The sequence below is a fragment of the Globicephala melas genome, chromosome 3 (assembly GCF_963455315.2).
Source record: "Globicephala melas chromosome 3, mGloMel1.2, whole genome shotgun sequence".
Lineage (NCBI taxonomy): Eukaryota > Metazoa > Chordata > Mammalia > Artiodactyla > Delphinidae > Globicephala > Globicephala melas.
In genome coordinates this window covers 125354025-125370062 of record NC_083316.1, presented here as the reverse complement: position 1 = coordinate 125370062, position 16038 = coordinate 125354025, and the positions used below count along the sequence as shown (strand labels likewise).

General features: G+C 41.4%; 1 protein-coding gene across 7 annotated transcripts in view; it reads right to left on the bottom strand.

Annotated features, from left to right (window-relative positions):
• ARHGEF37 (Rho guanine nucleotide exchange factor 37) overlaps positions 1 to 16038 on the bottom strand; it is a 74896-nt gene that overhangs the window by 32490 nt on the left and 26368 nt on the right. For all 7 annotated transcript variants that reach the window (XM_060296428.1, XM_060296430.1, XM_060296429.1 and 4 more), the window contains 2 exons: positions 4852 to 5048; positions 3364 to 3487 (listed from right to left, as the gene is read on the bottom strand). In XM_060296428.1, coding sequence (XP_060152411.1) covers positions 3364 to 3487; positions 4852 to 5048 — 321 coding nt within the window. The remainder of the gene's footprint in view (positions 1 to 3363; positions 3488 to 4851; positions 5049 to 16038) is intronic.

Genomic DNA, 16038 nt, shown 5'->3' with positions numbered 1-16038 from the left:
ATAATAATAATAATAATCAACAAGTAACAGTGTCATGAGAATAAAAAGGGCTACTACATGTTAGGTACCCACAGTCATGGCTGGCACAGAAATGGGTACTATTTTCATGCAGAAGGCATGAAACTGAAGCTCAGAGACATGAAGGAGCTGTGGGTGGCAGAACCTTGCGAGTCAGACTCCAAGGCCCCTGCTCTAAACCACTCAACCTGCAAGCCACGGCCACAGATGGCTACTGGGCACCTGAAATATGGAGAATCCCAACTGAGATGTGCTGTCAGTGTGAAAGACACCAGATTGCAAAGACTGTACCAAAAAAAAAGTAAAATGTATCATGAATAAGTTTTATATTGATTACATGTTGAAATATTAGTTTGGATACATTGGGTTAAACGAGATATATCATTAAAATTAATTTTACCTGCTTTAGTTTTTTTAATGTAGCTACTCAAAAACTTTAAATTTGGCTCACACTACATTTCTTTTAGACAACACTGGACTACAGCATGATGCCTTCCCATGATAGGACCCTGTGTGGGAACTCCTGTGAACATCTGCATCGTGTTTGGAATCATTTATAAGAACACAGAACCTGACTCACTTGGGAGGTTCACGCCCAAGGTCCAAAAATCTTTTAAAATGCTGGTGCTGGGACTTCCATGGTTGCACAGTGGTTAAGAATCCGCCTGCCAACGCAGGGGACACAGGTTCGAGCCCCGGTCCATGAAGATCCCACATGCCGCGGAGCAACGCAGCCTGTGCACCACAACTACTGAGCCTGCGCCCTAGAGCCCGTGAGCCACAACTACTGAGCCCACGTGCCACAACTACTGAAGCCCACATGCCTAGAGCCCATGCTGTGCAACAAGAGAAGCCACAGCAATGAGAAGCCCATGCACCGCAATGAAGAGTAGCCCCCGCTCACTGCAACTAGAGAAAGCCCGCGCGCAGAAATGAAGACCCAACGCAGCCAAAAATAAATAAATGAATAAATAAATTTAAAATGCCGTGGCTATGGAATTGGGAAAAGGGCCTTCCTTGCATAGCAGGGCCTGGGGGCTGAGAGGGGAATAGAGAGAACTGGTAGGAGCCAGCTCAGCCTTGATTAGGCACAAAGTTGAACCTAGGAGAAGAAAAGCTATGTGGATTCTTTGCACCTCTTTTTGGCTAACCACAAGAGGCAGAGGATGAGGAGGCTATTTTCTGTAGACTCAGTAAAGGCCAGGGAATAGGTTTGCCAAATTAGGGAGGGGGGGGATACAAGATGCTCGGTTAAATTTGAATTTCAGATAAATAATGAAGAATATTTTAGTATAAGTATGTCCCAAATGTCCCGTGGGATATACTTATACTAAAACATTATTCATTGCTTATGTAAAATTCAAATATAATTGAGCATCCTGTATTTTATGTGGCAACTCCACCAGGGAAGTAGTGAAGGCAGGGAATGGAGATATTACCAGGTACGCTCAGAAGACAAAGCAGCACCTTGACTCTTTGCAGATCAAGCAGGAAGGCAGAGATGGATAAGTGAGGACCCTTAACAAGGAATTAGTGGACCCTAGAACCCATAGCAACAGAAGATGCTAACCTCAGAGTCCCCAGAACCTTGGATTGTCTTCAACCTGAGGTTATAACAATTTCCTCTCAAATAAGTGGTAATTATTAACAGAAATAAGGATAAAATGATAAAAGGTAAGAATATCTACCCAGATACTTAAAAAAAAAATCTTGTTCCTTAAGTTTGCATTTAAATATTCCTCTATTTAAAAGAAATAGTCACTCTTTCACATTGCTGTTTTAATGAAGAATCATAATTTGAGGAGAATAGTAAACACACTATACACAGGCTTCAATCCCACTCTCTACTGCATGGAAGCTGTTCAGTGCAGTAGTTGAGAGCACGGGCTCCAGAGGCCACCTGCCGCAATGCACATCCTCCTGGCTCTGACACTAGCTGGATGACCTTAAGCAGATTACTTCCTCTCTCTGTGCCTCAGTTTCTTCAACTGGGAAATAAGATGACAGCAACTACCATTCAGGGTTCTTGTGAGGATTAAATGAGTTAATACATGTACATCAGAAGAGTGCTGGTCATTTAATGAACACTCAGAAAGTTGGCTTTTTCAAAATGTGTATATTTGTTATTTTTAATCCCCACCATCATCATTCATGTCTAAGAAAGGGTAGAAGATTGGGGGTGTAAAGACCAGCGTGACTTGGGTGGATGCCCCCACCTCATCCTCTTTTCTGCCTAACACCATTCACCCTTGTCGCATGACTCCACTTGAAAACCCTTGACCACAGAAATTTTGTCAAGCAGATGCGAAGAGACTGCAGAAGACAGGGATGAGGTTTATACCCACTTGTCCCTCCTTCTTTATGTCTGGTCATCCTAACCATTTCAGAATTAGGAGTCTACCTTCATCTCTCACCTAGGTGGAGGTAAAGCCACCAGCTGGTCTCGCTACTTCCACTCTTGCTACCCTCTCACAATCCATTGTCCACAGCTACCAAGGGGATCTTTGAAAAACAAATCTGATATCACTTCCCTGCTCAAAACTGTCCAATGACTTCTCATCACATGTAGAATAAAATCCACACTACTTACCAAGACCTAGAACACCCTGCAGGATCTGGTCCTTCTCTGCCTCTGCTATCTTATCTCCTAATACTCTCCCCTCACTCATTCCCCTGGAGCCACACCAGGCTTCTTTCTGCCTGTCCTTCAAAATTCCCAGGCTCACCCCTGCCTCAGGGCCTTTGCATAGCTCTTCTCTCTACTCTCCCTCCAGATCTTCTCATAGCTGGCTCCTCCCTAACAGCTCTCAGTTCAAGTGTCCTCTCCTCAGGAGGCCTTCTCTTTTCTCAAACGTTACTAAAATTGTAATTCTTTAAATTACAAATTACTACTTAAAATTCTCCTGTTTATCTGTGTGTCATCTGTCTCTCTCGCTAACTTGTTAACCCATGAGAACAGAAGATTGGACCCTCTGGTTGATGCTGTGACCCCAACACACAGCACAGTGACTGGCACACTGCAGGGGCTCAGTAAATAACTGTTAAATGAATGAGTGTGAAAGAATCCCAGAAGAAAGTCTCAGCCACTCCACTAACCAATTTTGTGTCCATTAGGATGTCCTCCCTGTCTCTAGGCCTCAGTCTCTTCATCTGTAGTGATGGGGTTGGATTGGATGTTATTTGAGGGTCCTGCCAGCTCTGACATGCTATATTTCAGGGATCCCCAAAACAGCCTCTCATTGAGCTGCATTTCCCTGGAATGCTGGAGAAAATACAGCAATGATCACATGCCAAGACCAATTCCTCAGGAATCTCAGGCTGCTAACTGCCTGGTATTTTGCTTACCAATCAGCTGCACTTGTTCCTCTTCCCTGGAGGCTGTCTCCTGCAGATCATGAAGCAATTTGCTGTTCACCTTGATGATATCATCGATATTTGAGAACAGGACATCCAGATCTCCCTGCGGCAGCTGGAAGGAACAAAGGCACCATGGGAGGTCGCTTAGGAGTTCAGTAGAGTGACTTTTTTTGGAGGCTTTGGACAGTAGTCCGGAACAGTCACATCATTGGGGTTCCACCACTCTTGGGAAGACTGTCCCAGTGGAATGTTTGCAAGGACTTTGAAGTTTTATAATTAGGTATTTTCATTACTCTACAAGAAGAGAGAGAGAGAGACGAAGTGCTCAGCATGAAAGGAAAGCTGAACTGTATTATCCTAGGTCTGCTGCCAACTATAATTTTTCTTCTCTCATTTTCCCCATCTGTCATATAAGTGTGGGAAGTTGGACTTCTTTCCAGCTCTGACATACTTGGCACCTACCACCATTACCTTGAGATATATTCTGAACTCCATTCCCTATGAACTAAGCTATCCCACTGTTAAAAAGGATGCAGGACATCTATATATGTGCATGAACATATATAGGATATATATAGAGACAGACGTCCTGGATGCACAATCAAGTGGGAAAAGCTAACTGTAGAAGAATAGAGTATGCTCTTATTTTTACTAAAATAAGTAACAGGGACTTCCCTGGCAGTCCAGCGGTTAAGACTAGGGCTGTCTTAACCCCAACACTGCTGTGGACCCAGGTTCGATCCCTGGTCAGGGAACTAAGATCTCACAAGCCGTCTGGTGCAGCCAAAAACAAACAAACAACAAATAAAATAAGTAACAATCTATATTTGTTTGTTTAATGCCTACAGAGAAAAATCCTAATTTCTAGAGGGTGAAATATGAGAGGGCTTTCACCTTCTACATTATCTATTTGATTATTTCATTCATTCAATAAACACTAGTTGAAGTCCACTGTTTACGAGTCAAGAACTGGGATACATTGAACTAAACAGCCTTTCCCCTTATGTACCTTACATGCTAGGGGATGCTTGACATTTTAGAGAGACAGCCTGTGTTATTTCTGAAATCAGGGGGGAAAAAGATGTAAAAAATTAACACTAAAATAGAAACCCATCATAATGATAACTTTTCCATGTTACCACCCTCCAAATGAGACAATTAGAAATAGGTCACTTAAAATAATCTGTTCTAAACTTAATAAAGGGCTATTTTATCCATTAGTTCACTTAATTCTCTGAGGTGAGTACTCTCTGTCCATTTAGCAGATGAATATACTAAGGCTCCAAGGTGTTAAAAGCCTTGCTGAAGGTTGCAGGGCCAGTAAGTGGAAGTACCGGGGCTTACGTCCAGGTGACTTCACATCCACCACACTTTCCCCTCCATCAAGCCTGCACCAGGAACAGATGTGAGGTTTCAGGAGCTGGGACTCACACTTGCCCCTATAAAGACAGGCTGAGTGTGGCCCCACCCAGGTACCTGCTGCAGGTGGCTCCTAATGTCCGAGGCACAGAGCTGGAGCACGTGTAAGTAGGAGACCTCGGTGTCGATGAGTTCCCTGACGGCCAGACTCTGATGCAGCAAGGATCTCTCCTCAGGGACCCGACCTTCCTCGTCTGGACTCCCTGTCCTAGAGGACAGCTCATCATCCCCATGATCAGTCATGTCAGCAGGTTCTGGGAAAGACAAACACATCCGGACTTACTTCTGGGAGCTCTATTGGGACATGCTGTCTCTAATCCAAAGACAACTGTTCATCAGATGGCCTAAAAACATCTTTAGCTGCCTACAGAGTCAAGATGAACTGCGTGTAAGCATTTGTGGGCAGTATCTGAACAATTTTAAAAGGTAGAACGCAGCTCAGATAATTGTTGACATTTTAAATTCATTTCCCAGGATTCAGACAATGTGCTTGCCTGGCTTTTCTTCTATTTTCCCCCCAGCTCTTGACCTAGATTTCTTTATCTGGTTCAGCTGAGTCTCTCTCGCCCTCCTTCTCTACCCACTACTACCCCATTCAGGCCATACTACCTATCGCCTGGACTATTTCCACCGCTTCCAGAATCATTTTTTCAAATCCACACCCCTCTCCCACCTGCTGCCACCCACATCCATTCATCCTGGATATGCTTCCAGTTTAAACTTCCTGAAACAAAGCTTGTGATCCTGGTATTCTCTGCTGTGAGACTGTAATAGCCATCTGCTGCTCTGTGGTCTACCTCTGACTTCGTTTTCCTCTTCCCTGACACACTCCAGTGAAAGAAAGTTATGTGCTTTTCTCCATACCTGCATGGTCATTTCCTGCCTCCATGCTTTTGCACCTGCTGTGACCCCTCCAATGTCCCTATGCTCTGACATTCATCTCTAAGGCCTTTGCTGATCCTCCCAGCCAGATATACTTTTCTCCTTTATCTCTAAGTTTAAAAAGTACAAATGGCAATACTGTGGACAAAAAAAATCTCCCTACTACAGAACACCTAGAAATGCTAGATCAGCTATAACAAACTTCCTTTTCACTGCATGGCAAGGCTTGCAAGAAAGTAAAGGAGGGACTTCCCTGGTGGCACAGTGGTTAAGAATCCGCCTGCCAATGCAGGGGACGTGGGTTCGAGCCCTGGTCCGGGAAGATCCCACATGCCGCGGAGCAACTAAGCCTGTGCGTCACAACTACTGAGCCTGTGCTCTAGAGCACATGAGCCACAACTACTGAAGCCCGCGCACCTAGAGCCTGTGCTCCGCAACAAGAGAAGCCACCACAATGAGAAGCCTGTGCACTGCAACGAAGAGTAGCCCCCGCTCGCCGCAACTAGAGAAAGCCTGCACGCAGCAACGAAGACCCAAAGCAGCCAAAAATAATTAAAAAAAAAAAAGAAAGAAAGAAAGTAAAGGAAATCAGCAGGGATCCCCAAACAGGGAGCTGAAAACCAGATCAGGAGCAGCTAAGCTGATGCAGCTGTAGCCAAAGTGGACAGGATGGGCAGGGAAGAGGGCACTGCCCAGCTCTGTGATCCAGAGACTTGGGCATCAGTGCCCAGGCAGAATCAGGAAGCAAGCTTCTCTCCAGAACTGGGATCCCTCAAGCACGCCAGTGAAATGGTGGATTAGAAAAAAAAGTCTCCCTACCCACACAGAAGATGACAAAGATGTTGCTGCATCTTGCCTTGGGTCCTGAGTAAAGGAAAAAGTCCTTTCTGAAAATTCATAACAACAGGCCTGCTTTCACTGGGCTGTAGGTTCAGATGTATACTACACATGTGGTCCAAGGAGCTCAATGCTGATAAATAAACAAAAAACCAAGTCCTGGAATAGTGCTATTATGAGTACCCACAGAAAAAATAAAATGTCTCCAGGAGGACACATCCTTAACCTAGGCCACATGGTACTCTAAGAGATAACCCTGTCCTGAAGATGAGCTTAAAATCCAAAATTACAAGAACTCCAGTGTAAGTGCACATCATCAGAGACAACAAAGAGCAGGATTAGACCCAAGAACATCAGATAATCAAACTATCAAATAGAAACTATAAAATAAGCAGGAAAAGAAAAGATGTACAAAAAATAAAGACCGGTATGATTTTTTTTTTTGAATTCTACTTGGTTTGCTTTACTTCTTTTTTTTTAATTAATTAATCAATTAATTTTAATTTTGGCTGTGTTGGGTCTTCGTTTCTGTATGTGGGCTTTCTCTAGTTGTGGCAAGCAGGGGCAACTCTTCATCGCGGTGCGCGGGCCTTTCACTGTTGCGGCCTCTCTTGTTGTAGAACACAAGCTCCAGACGCGCAGGCTCAGTAGTTGTGGCTCACGGGCCTAGCTGCTCCGTGGCATGTGGGATATTCCCAGACCAGGGCTCGAACCTGTGTCCCCTGCATTGGCAGGCAGATTCTCAACCACTGCGCCACCAGGGAAGCCCCGGTATGATTTTTTAAAGCACCAAGCAGGGCTTCCCTGGTGGTGCAGTGGTTGAGAGTCCACCTGCCAACACAGGGGACACGGGTTCGTGCCCCGGTCTGGGAAAATGCCACATGCTGCGGAGCGGCTGGGCCCGTGAGCCATGGCCGCTGAGCCTGCGCGTCCGGAGCCTGTGTTCCGCAACGGGAGAGGCCACAACAGTGACAGGCCTGCGTACCGCAAAACAAAACAAAACAAAACAAAAAAAACGCACCAAGCAGAACTTAAAGAAATTAAAAATTTAGTCTTTGACATTAAAAACTAAATGGACAGTTTAAACACTCAGGAAAAATAGTAAAGGGGCATATAGATCCAAAGAAATTATCCAGACTGCTAAAAAGAAAGAGAAAATCATGGAAAATATGAAAGAGAATTAAGGGATCTGGATATTGAAATAAGAAGATCATGTACCCAATCTGTGTTCCAGAAGACAAGAATAAACAGAGTGAGAAGAGGCAATATATGAAGAGATGAGACTCATAATTGTCCAGAATTTATAAAAGATATGAATTCTTAGGTCTAGGAAGTACAAGTCCCAAGCAGGATAAGTTAAAAAAAAAAAAAATCACATCTAAACACACTGAGAGGAAATTTCAGAACCTTGAAGTCCTGGAGAATTTACCTTATAGTTTCCTTGTCAGGAAACTATGTTCCACCAAAATAAAGAAATCACGATACAAGATACAGGGAACTGGTGATCTAATATGTGAGAGAGGCTGAGGAAATCCCTAGGATAGGTGAAACGAAATTCTGAGTTTGACTGTTGGTGACAGACAGACAGCAAACAATCTGCGCTAGAGTATTAGAATGTCTTGAGAACAAATTTATTGAATCAGTAGAGAATGTGGTCCTTATGTAGGCATAATTACACAGACGGGGACTTCCCTGGTGGTCCAGTGGGTAAGACTCCGCACTCCCAAGGCAGGGGGCCTGGGTTCAATCCCTGGTCGGGAACTAGATCCCGCATACATGCTGTAACTGAGAGTCCGCATGCTGCAACTAAAAAGTCAGCATGCTGCAACTAAGAAGCCTGCATGCTGCAACTAAAGATCCTGCATGCCACAACTAAGACCCAGCACAGCCTAAATAAATAAATATTTTTTTTAAAAAAATTACACAGATAAGACATACGAAACTAAGAAACAAACCAACAAATAAAAACAATTGTTATGGGCTTCCCTGGTGGCACAGTGGTTGAGAGTCCGCCTGCCGATGCAGGGCACACGAGTTTGTGCCCCGGTCCGGGAAGATCCCACATGCCACGGAGCGGCTGGGCCCGTGAGCCATGGCCGCTGAGCCTGCGCGTCCGGAGTCTGTGCTCCGCAACGGGAGAGGCCACAACAGTGAGAGGCCCGCGTACCACAAAAAACAAACAAAAAAAAAAACAATTGTTATAACAATTTTTATTAAAAAAATTGTGCAGAAAAGATAAAATTATGTGTCACTACCCGATTCAGTTATAAATAGAAACCACACAAGTAATAATACAAGTGATCTAATTCATATTATGTACCAAGAGGACAGGGTGATGGAGAGGGAGAAAAAATGAGCTAAAGCCTCATCATCCATAGTGGAAATTAAAGAACAATGTCTAAATCGAAAGCTCAAGAAAGAGCAGTATATATGTGTTATAAAACAATCAGCTGAAAACAACAGAAGGAATTGCCTGGTAGTGGCTGGAGCAGGAAAGAGAAGAGGACAGGCTGCTTTTCATAACAAATGTTGCAGAATCACCTGTCTCTCTTTCTCATCACAAATGTAGAACTATCCGTCTCTTTAAATTACAGCTTTGAAGTGAACTAAAAACTAAATGTAAGAAAAAGTGAGAATTCCTCAATTTTGCTGGAGATCAATATTCAAAAATAAATCATATTCCTGTGTATACCAACAACAATTTTTAAGAGTGCAATTTAAGGAAAAATAGCAGCATAATAATAAAAAGATTTAATAATAACACATAATATTTATTCCTTCCTAAATATCTTAATTTAACAAAAGATGGGGAGTTCCCTGGTGGCCTAGTCGTTAGGATTCCAGGCTTTCACTGCCGTGGCCCAAGTTCAATCCCTAGTTGGGGAACTGAGGTCTCACAAGCTACGCATTCCAAAAAAAAAAAAGATGTACAAGATCTTTATGAAGAAAATTATAAACACTTATCTAAATATATTTAAGAACTAGCTGGGAATTCCCTGGCAGTCCAGTGGTTAGGACTCTGAGCTTCCACTGCAGGGAAGGTCTGATCCCTGTCAAGAACTAAGATCCCACAAGCCACACGGCACAGCCTGAAAAAATAAAAACAAAAACAAAACCACAAAAAAGAACTAGTTACAAGTAGAGATATACTATGTTCATGGATAGGAAAAGTTAATATCATAAAGATGAAAATTGACCCAAACTGATTCAATACAATTTCAATAAAACTCCCAATAGGGTTTGGGGGTTTGGGTTTTTTTTTAGTAGAACATAATACAATGATTCTAAAATATATATGGACAAAAAGGCTCAGAATGACTAAGGCAATTCTGAAGAACAAGGTGGGGGGGCCTGTCCTACCAGATATCTAGATACATTTGAAAGTCATAATAATTTTAAAGTATTGTATTGACACAGGGGCAAACAGATCAGTAGAACAGATTAGAGAGCCCAGAAGCAGACCACAGTAAATATGGAAACTTGATATATGACGTAAGTGTCATTATAAGTCACTGGGAAAAGGATGGTCCATGAGATAACTGGCCTCCCCTATAAAAAATAAATAAACAAATGCAATCCCACAGCACACACCAAATAAACTCCAGATGGATTAAAGACCTAAATGTTAAATGTGAAACTCTAAATTCTTAGAAGAAAATGGGAAAATATTTTTAAACTCTCTAGATAAGAAGAATTTTTTTCAACAAGACATAAAATGTACAAACCCCCAAAGAAAAAATTGATAAATCTGACTACAATAATATTTGAATGTTCTGTTCATAAACAATTCTAAAATAAAAAGGAAAAGAGGGGCCTTAGATCAGAAGATATTTGTAGTGAATACAACCGACAAAAGTTTAATACCTAGACTATATAAAGAACTTCTATGAATCATTAAAACAAGGCAATCTGTAAGAAAAATAGACAAAGGATATGGTTGCAAATACAGTGTTTAAGTTCATTTAGTGTCAATTTTAACCTCCTCCTATGAGATCTTGCTGTAATGCTGAAACTGGAGAGCTAAAACCCAGCTTTCCAGACTCCCTTGCAGCTAAGATTGTAAGATTCCACCAATCAGATGATCTCATGTGAGCCAGAATTTAGAAATTACATAAGTAGGAAGAGAAGTGACGCTTGAAGTAACTATTTAATGGGGCAGGTACTGCATTGTTCTGAAATCAATAGTTCTGGCAACAGATTGTAGCTAAAGTCATAGAATCTTGAAGCCAGCAGTAGGGGCAGCAGCTTCCCAATTCTTCAGTTTCTGTATTGTTACAGAGGGTAGTGGCTTCTTTGGAGCAGCTTTGGAGCTGTATTATTGTATTATTACTTTTTTTGGGGGGGGGGTCCGCACCATGTAGCATGCGGGATCTTAGTTCCCCAACCAGAGATTGAACCCATGCCCCCTGTATTGGGAGTGCAGAGTCTTAACCACTGGACCACCAAGGAAGTCCCTGGGACTCATTCCTAAGGCCCATTCTGTGGACTGCTTCTCCAGGCCTTCCACCAATTTGGTAAGCTCTTAAGACCATCTTTTATTTATTTATGTTTTTAATTTTTCTTTATTTATTTTTGACTGTGCTGGGTCTTCGTTGCTGTGCACAGGCTTTCTCTAGTTGTGGCAAGCAGGGGCTACTCTTTGTTGAGGTGCACGGGTTTCTCACTGCAGTGGCTTCTCTTGTTGTGGAACACGGGCTCTAGGTGTGCGGGCTTCAGTAGTGGCAGCACGTGGGCTCAGCAGTTGCGGTTTGTGGGCTCTATAGCACGGGCTCAGTAGTTGTGGCGCACAGGCTGAGTTGCTCTGCGGCATGTGGGATCTTCCCAGACCAGGGATCAAACCCATGTCCCCTGCATTGGCAGGCAGATTCTTAACCACTGGACCACCAGGGAAGTCCCAAGACCTCTTTTAAATCCCTTTCTGGTTAAAATAGTATGTTTCGTGTTATCTCCAACTAAATCCTGGCTAATACCAGCACGAAAAGTTAATTCACAAAAGAAGAAATTTACATGGCTAATATGCAAATGAAAAGATGTTCAATTCACTCTTATCTAGGCAAATGCGAATTATTAAAACCCTAGTAAGGGAATTCTCTGCTAATCCAGTGGTTAGGACTCCATGCTTTCACTGCTGAGGGCCCAGGTTCAATCCCTGGTCAGGGAACTAAGATTCCACAAGCTGTGTGGTGCAGCAAAACAAAACAAAACCACAATGAGATACCATTCCATGCCCAAGAGATCAGCAAAATATGAAAATAAAATAAAATGTTGGTGGGACTGCAGATGAATGGGAAATCTCATATACTGGTACGATAATGTGAATTGTTGCAACCATCCTAAAGAGCAACTTGGCAATATTTAGAAAAGTTTAAAATTCACACAGTCAGGCCAAGGAGTTCTACTCCTAGGTATACCTCGCCTTCAGGAAACTTTCCACATACACACAAGAAATGTAGACATGAATGCTCATTGCAGCACTGCTGAAATAACAAAAAATTAGAAAAAAACTAAAAGCCCCAATGAAAGTAGATAAATAACTTGTGGTATAGCCATATAATGGAATTCTGAACAACACTGAAAGTAAATAAACTATAGATTCATGTATCAATATGGATATTCTCACAAACACTGTAAACAGGAAAAAATATATATAAACAAGTCCCAGAAGAATACACAGAGTATGACACTATTTTTAAAAGTTTAAAATGTGAAAAGAAAAAAATAAAATTTAAAAGTTTTTAAAAGTTTAAAATATGTGAAACAATGCTAGATATCGTTTAGGGACACATACATATGTAGCACAGGTATTAAATTTTTCATGGAAGTGGTTAGCAATAAATCCCAGTGATTAAAGAAATTTTCACATATTGAGGTATAGCAAAGTCATTCTGGCTTATACATGATTTAACTTGATTTTCCGCTAACTAAAACAGCCTGTTTGTGGCCTATCTGACATACATTGTCATATCTGCTTTAATTATTAAAGAAAAGGGCACAATGATCACAAGTAAAGAATGTCCATGTTAAAAATAAAGATTAAATGCCTCCTTTCCTAGAACACCAATACTGGTGCTGCTTCGATGATAAGACTCCTTTCCCAGGAGCCAAAGTCATACTGACTCACTGTGTACGTGCTGATCTGTTTTTTGAAACCCTGAAGGAATATATTCCTGACTTGTTTGATGTTCTTTGTTCCCACATAATAATGTAAAACTGTGCTGAAAACCATGCTTCTCTGGAGCAGCTCTTTAGAGTTATCTGAGAGGCTGTCTCCCAGGCTATAGTCCTCAGTTTAGCCCAAATAAAACTCTTTTTTATTCCTATTATACTTTGTTTATTGATTATTTCCATCCACACAGGATAAAAGTGACCTCTGGAAAGGGAGCTAGAGGAATAGAATTGGGGAGAGTATCAAAGGGGACTTAATGGTACCTGAGGGGCTTTTTAAGTTAACCTTTTAATTCTGAGATAATTAGAGATTCACATGCAGTTGTAAGAAATAATACAGAGGTTCTGTGTATCCTTTACCCAACTTCCCCAGTGACAACATTAGGCAAAACTATAGTACAATCTCACAGCCAAGTTGTTGACACCAATACAGTCAAGATGCAGAACAGTTCCATCTTAAGGATCCTTCATGTTGCCTTTTTACCCACTTGGCTCCAGCCCCATCCCATCTTTAACCCCCAGCAAATAAGAATCTGTTCTCTATTTCTATACTCTTGTCAGTTCAAGAATGTATGTAGGTAGTTCCTTGGTGGTCTAATGGTTAGAACTCGGCACTTCCACTCCCGTGGCCAGGATTTAATCCCTGGCCAGAGAACTGAGATCCCACAAGCCGCGTGACGCAGCCAAAATAAATAAATTAATTAAATAAATAAAAGCTTTAAAAAAAAAAGAATGTATGTAAATCACACAGTATGTATATTTGAATCATATAATACATAACCTTTTGGGACTGACTTTATTCAATCAGCGTAATTCCTTGGAGATTCATGTAAGCTGTTGTGTGTTATCAATAGGTCCTTCCTTTTCATTGCTGAGTATCAGAGATGTTTTATTTGGTTTTTAAAAAACTGAAGCAAATATGTCAAAAATGTTCAAATTAAACAAAGCTAGGTAGTAAGAACATGGGCATTTGTTGTTTTGCTCTTTGTTCTTTTCTGGACAGTTAAAATATTTCCTAATATTTAAAGTGACATGCATCCCATTCAGCCTTGTACTCAGGTTACTTAGGGCTATGCCTTATCTTCCTGGCTAGACACTAAGCTCTTGGAGACAAGATGAGCACCCATCCATGTGTCTTCCTCTCTGTCTCACAATGCTGATACATATACGAATATGTAATTGCATATATAAATGGTCCTCTTCATGTATTAGTAGCAGAAGTTTCTGTCCTGGGTCATAAGCACTGACCCATGGATCAGTGCTTATATACAGGTGTTTGGTGAGAGCAAGGTTGTTCAGAAGGCAGAAGGCCCATAAAGATCCTGGAACATATCTGATGCACAGCTCTAGTACAGCTCCTGAATGCTGCCTTTGGCCTGCTGATCTGTCCCTGGCCCGAATCACTGACATTCATCACCCAGTGCATTGCTTTTCTAGAAAGATCCCAATAGGATTTCAGGAGAGCTACTCAGGTTCCACTACTCAGAACTGTTGCTAAATAAACAAAAAACATAAATAATACTTCATAGAGAACTGCTAAATATTTAAAATAGCACTTAGGTTAACTGCAATCCAGACCTCCAAGCAGGCCTGGCAGAACTTCTCCGTAGCAGCATTTTGTTATTCTCTTAGTTTACAGCCCATGTAATGGAAAGAAACACATTTTTATTTCTTTAAAAATATATTATTTGGCAATGAAAAGGAATGAGCTACTAATGTGTGCTATAACATAAATGGGTCTTGAAAACATTACACTAAATGAAAGAAGTTAGCCACAAATGACCACATACTTGATGATTCTATTTATAGGAAATGTCCAGAATAGGCAAATCTACAGAAACAGAAAGTGGGTTAGTAGTTTCCAGGGCTGAAGGGATAATGATTTGGAGTGTGGTAGCTGGGTTTCTTTTGGGGATGGTGAAATGTTCTAAACTTATTAGTGGTGATGGTTGCACAACTCAGTGAATATACTAAAAACCATTGATTTGTACACTTTAAATGGGTGAATTAGGGACTTCCCTGGCAGTCCAGTGGTTAAGACTCTGCGCTTCCACTGCAGGGGGCGCAGGTTCAATCCCTGGTCAGGAACTAAGATCCCGCATGCTATGCGGCGTGGCCAAAAAAAAAGGGTGAATTATATTATGTGAATTATATCTCAATAAAGCTGTTACCCCCCAAAATATTATATAATACGAAATGTTGGCAAGGATGCGGAGAAACTGGATCTCTCATACATTGCTGATTGGAATGTAAAATGGTACAGTTACTTTAGAAAATAGTTTGTCAGTTTCTTTAAAAACTAAACATACACTTACCAGCAATCACACCCCAGGGCACCTATTCCAGAGGAAGAAAACTTATGCCTATATAAAAACCTGTCTACGAATGTTCGTCAAAGCTTTATTTGTAATAGCTAAAAACTGAAAACAACCAAAATGTTGTTTTATTAAGTGAATTTAATAGGTGGATGGCTAAAAAAAAAAAAAGTTGTATATCTAAGGTCACAGAATACTCAGAAATAAAAAGGGATGAACTACTGATACCCTCAAGAACCATCCAGCTGTGCTGCCTGAAAACAGAACAACCTGAAAAGCTTACTGTGTGATCATTTATAAAGCATCTAAAATTATAGAGACAGAGAACAGATTAGTGGTCACTTGGTTAGGGATGAGGGTGGTGGGCACCTGGGTGTGGCAATAAAGGAACAGCACAGGGAGAACTTCATGGTGATAGAATAGATCTGCATCTTAATTGAAATTGTGGTTACAGAAATCTACACACGTGATAAAACAACATCTAACAATCAAACACATGATTATATCAATGCCAATTTCCTGGTTTTCCTGCTATTGAGATAAGACGTAACCACTGGAGGAACCTGGTGAAGATACACATAACCTCTCTGTACTATCCTTGGAATTCATGCTGACCTATACTTATTTCAAAGTAAAAAGTTAAAAACAAACGAAATATTAGATAGCTTAAGTTATCCACTATCTTTGCAACACTCTCAGGACAAATGCAGCTTAAAAGCCTGGGAGAACAGGCTGGGTGCCTTTGTTCCATTTCCTGGTCTGGTCTGATAAGGAGGTTTGTCTTGGAGAACATATTTGGGAAAATATGTCTTTCAATATAGTCCAGTCCATGCTCAGTCCTGAGATCTCTTTGATGCCCTGTGATAAGCAATTAAGAACTAAAATCAGTCTAGCACATAGCGGGTACTAAAAACAAAAAATGTTTCTTGAATGTTATGCAGTGACTTCTTCTGACTCTAGGATAGGATAGGATAAAACAGTTAATTCTCTTCTCCTCTCTCCTCCTCTGTCCACACTCGCACAGAATAATTTGGGCATTCACACA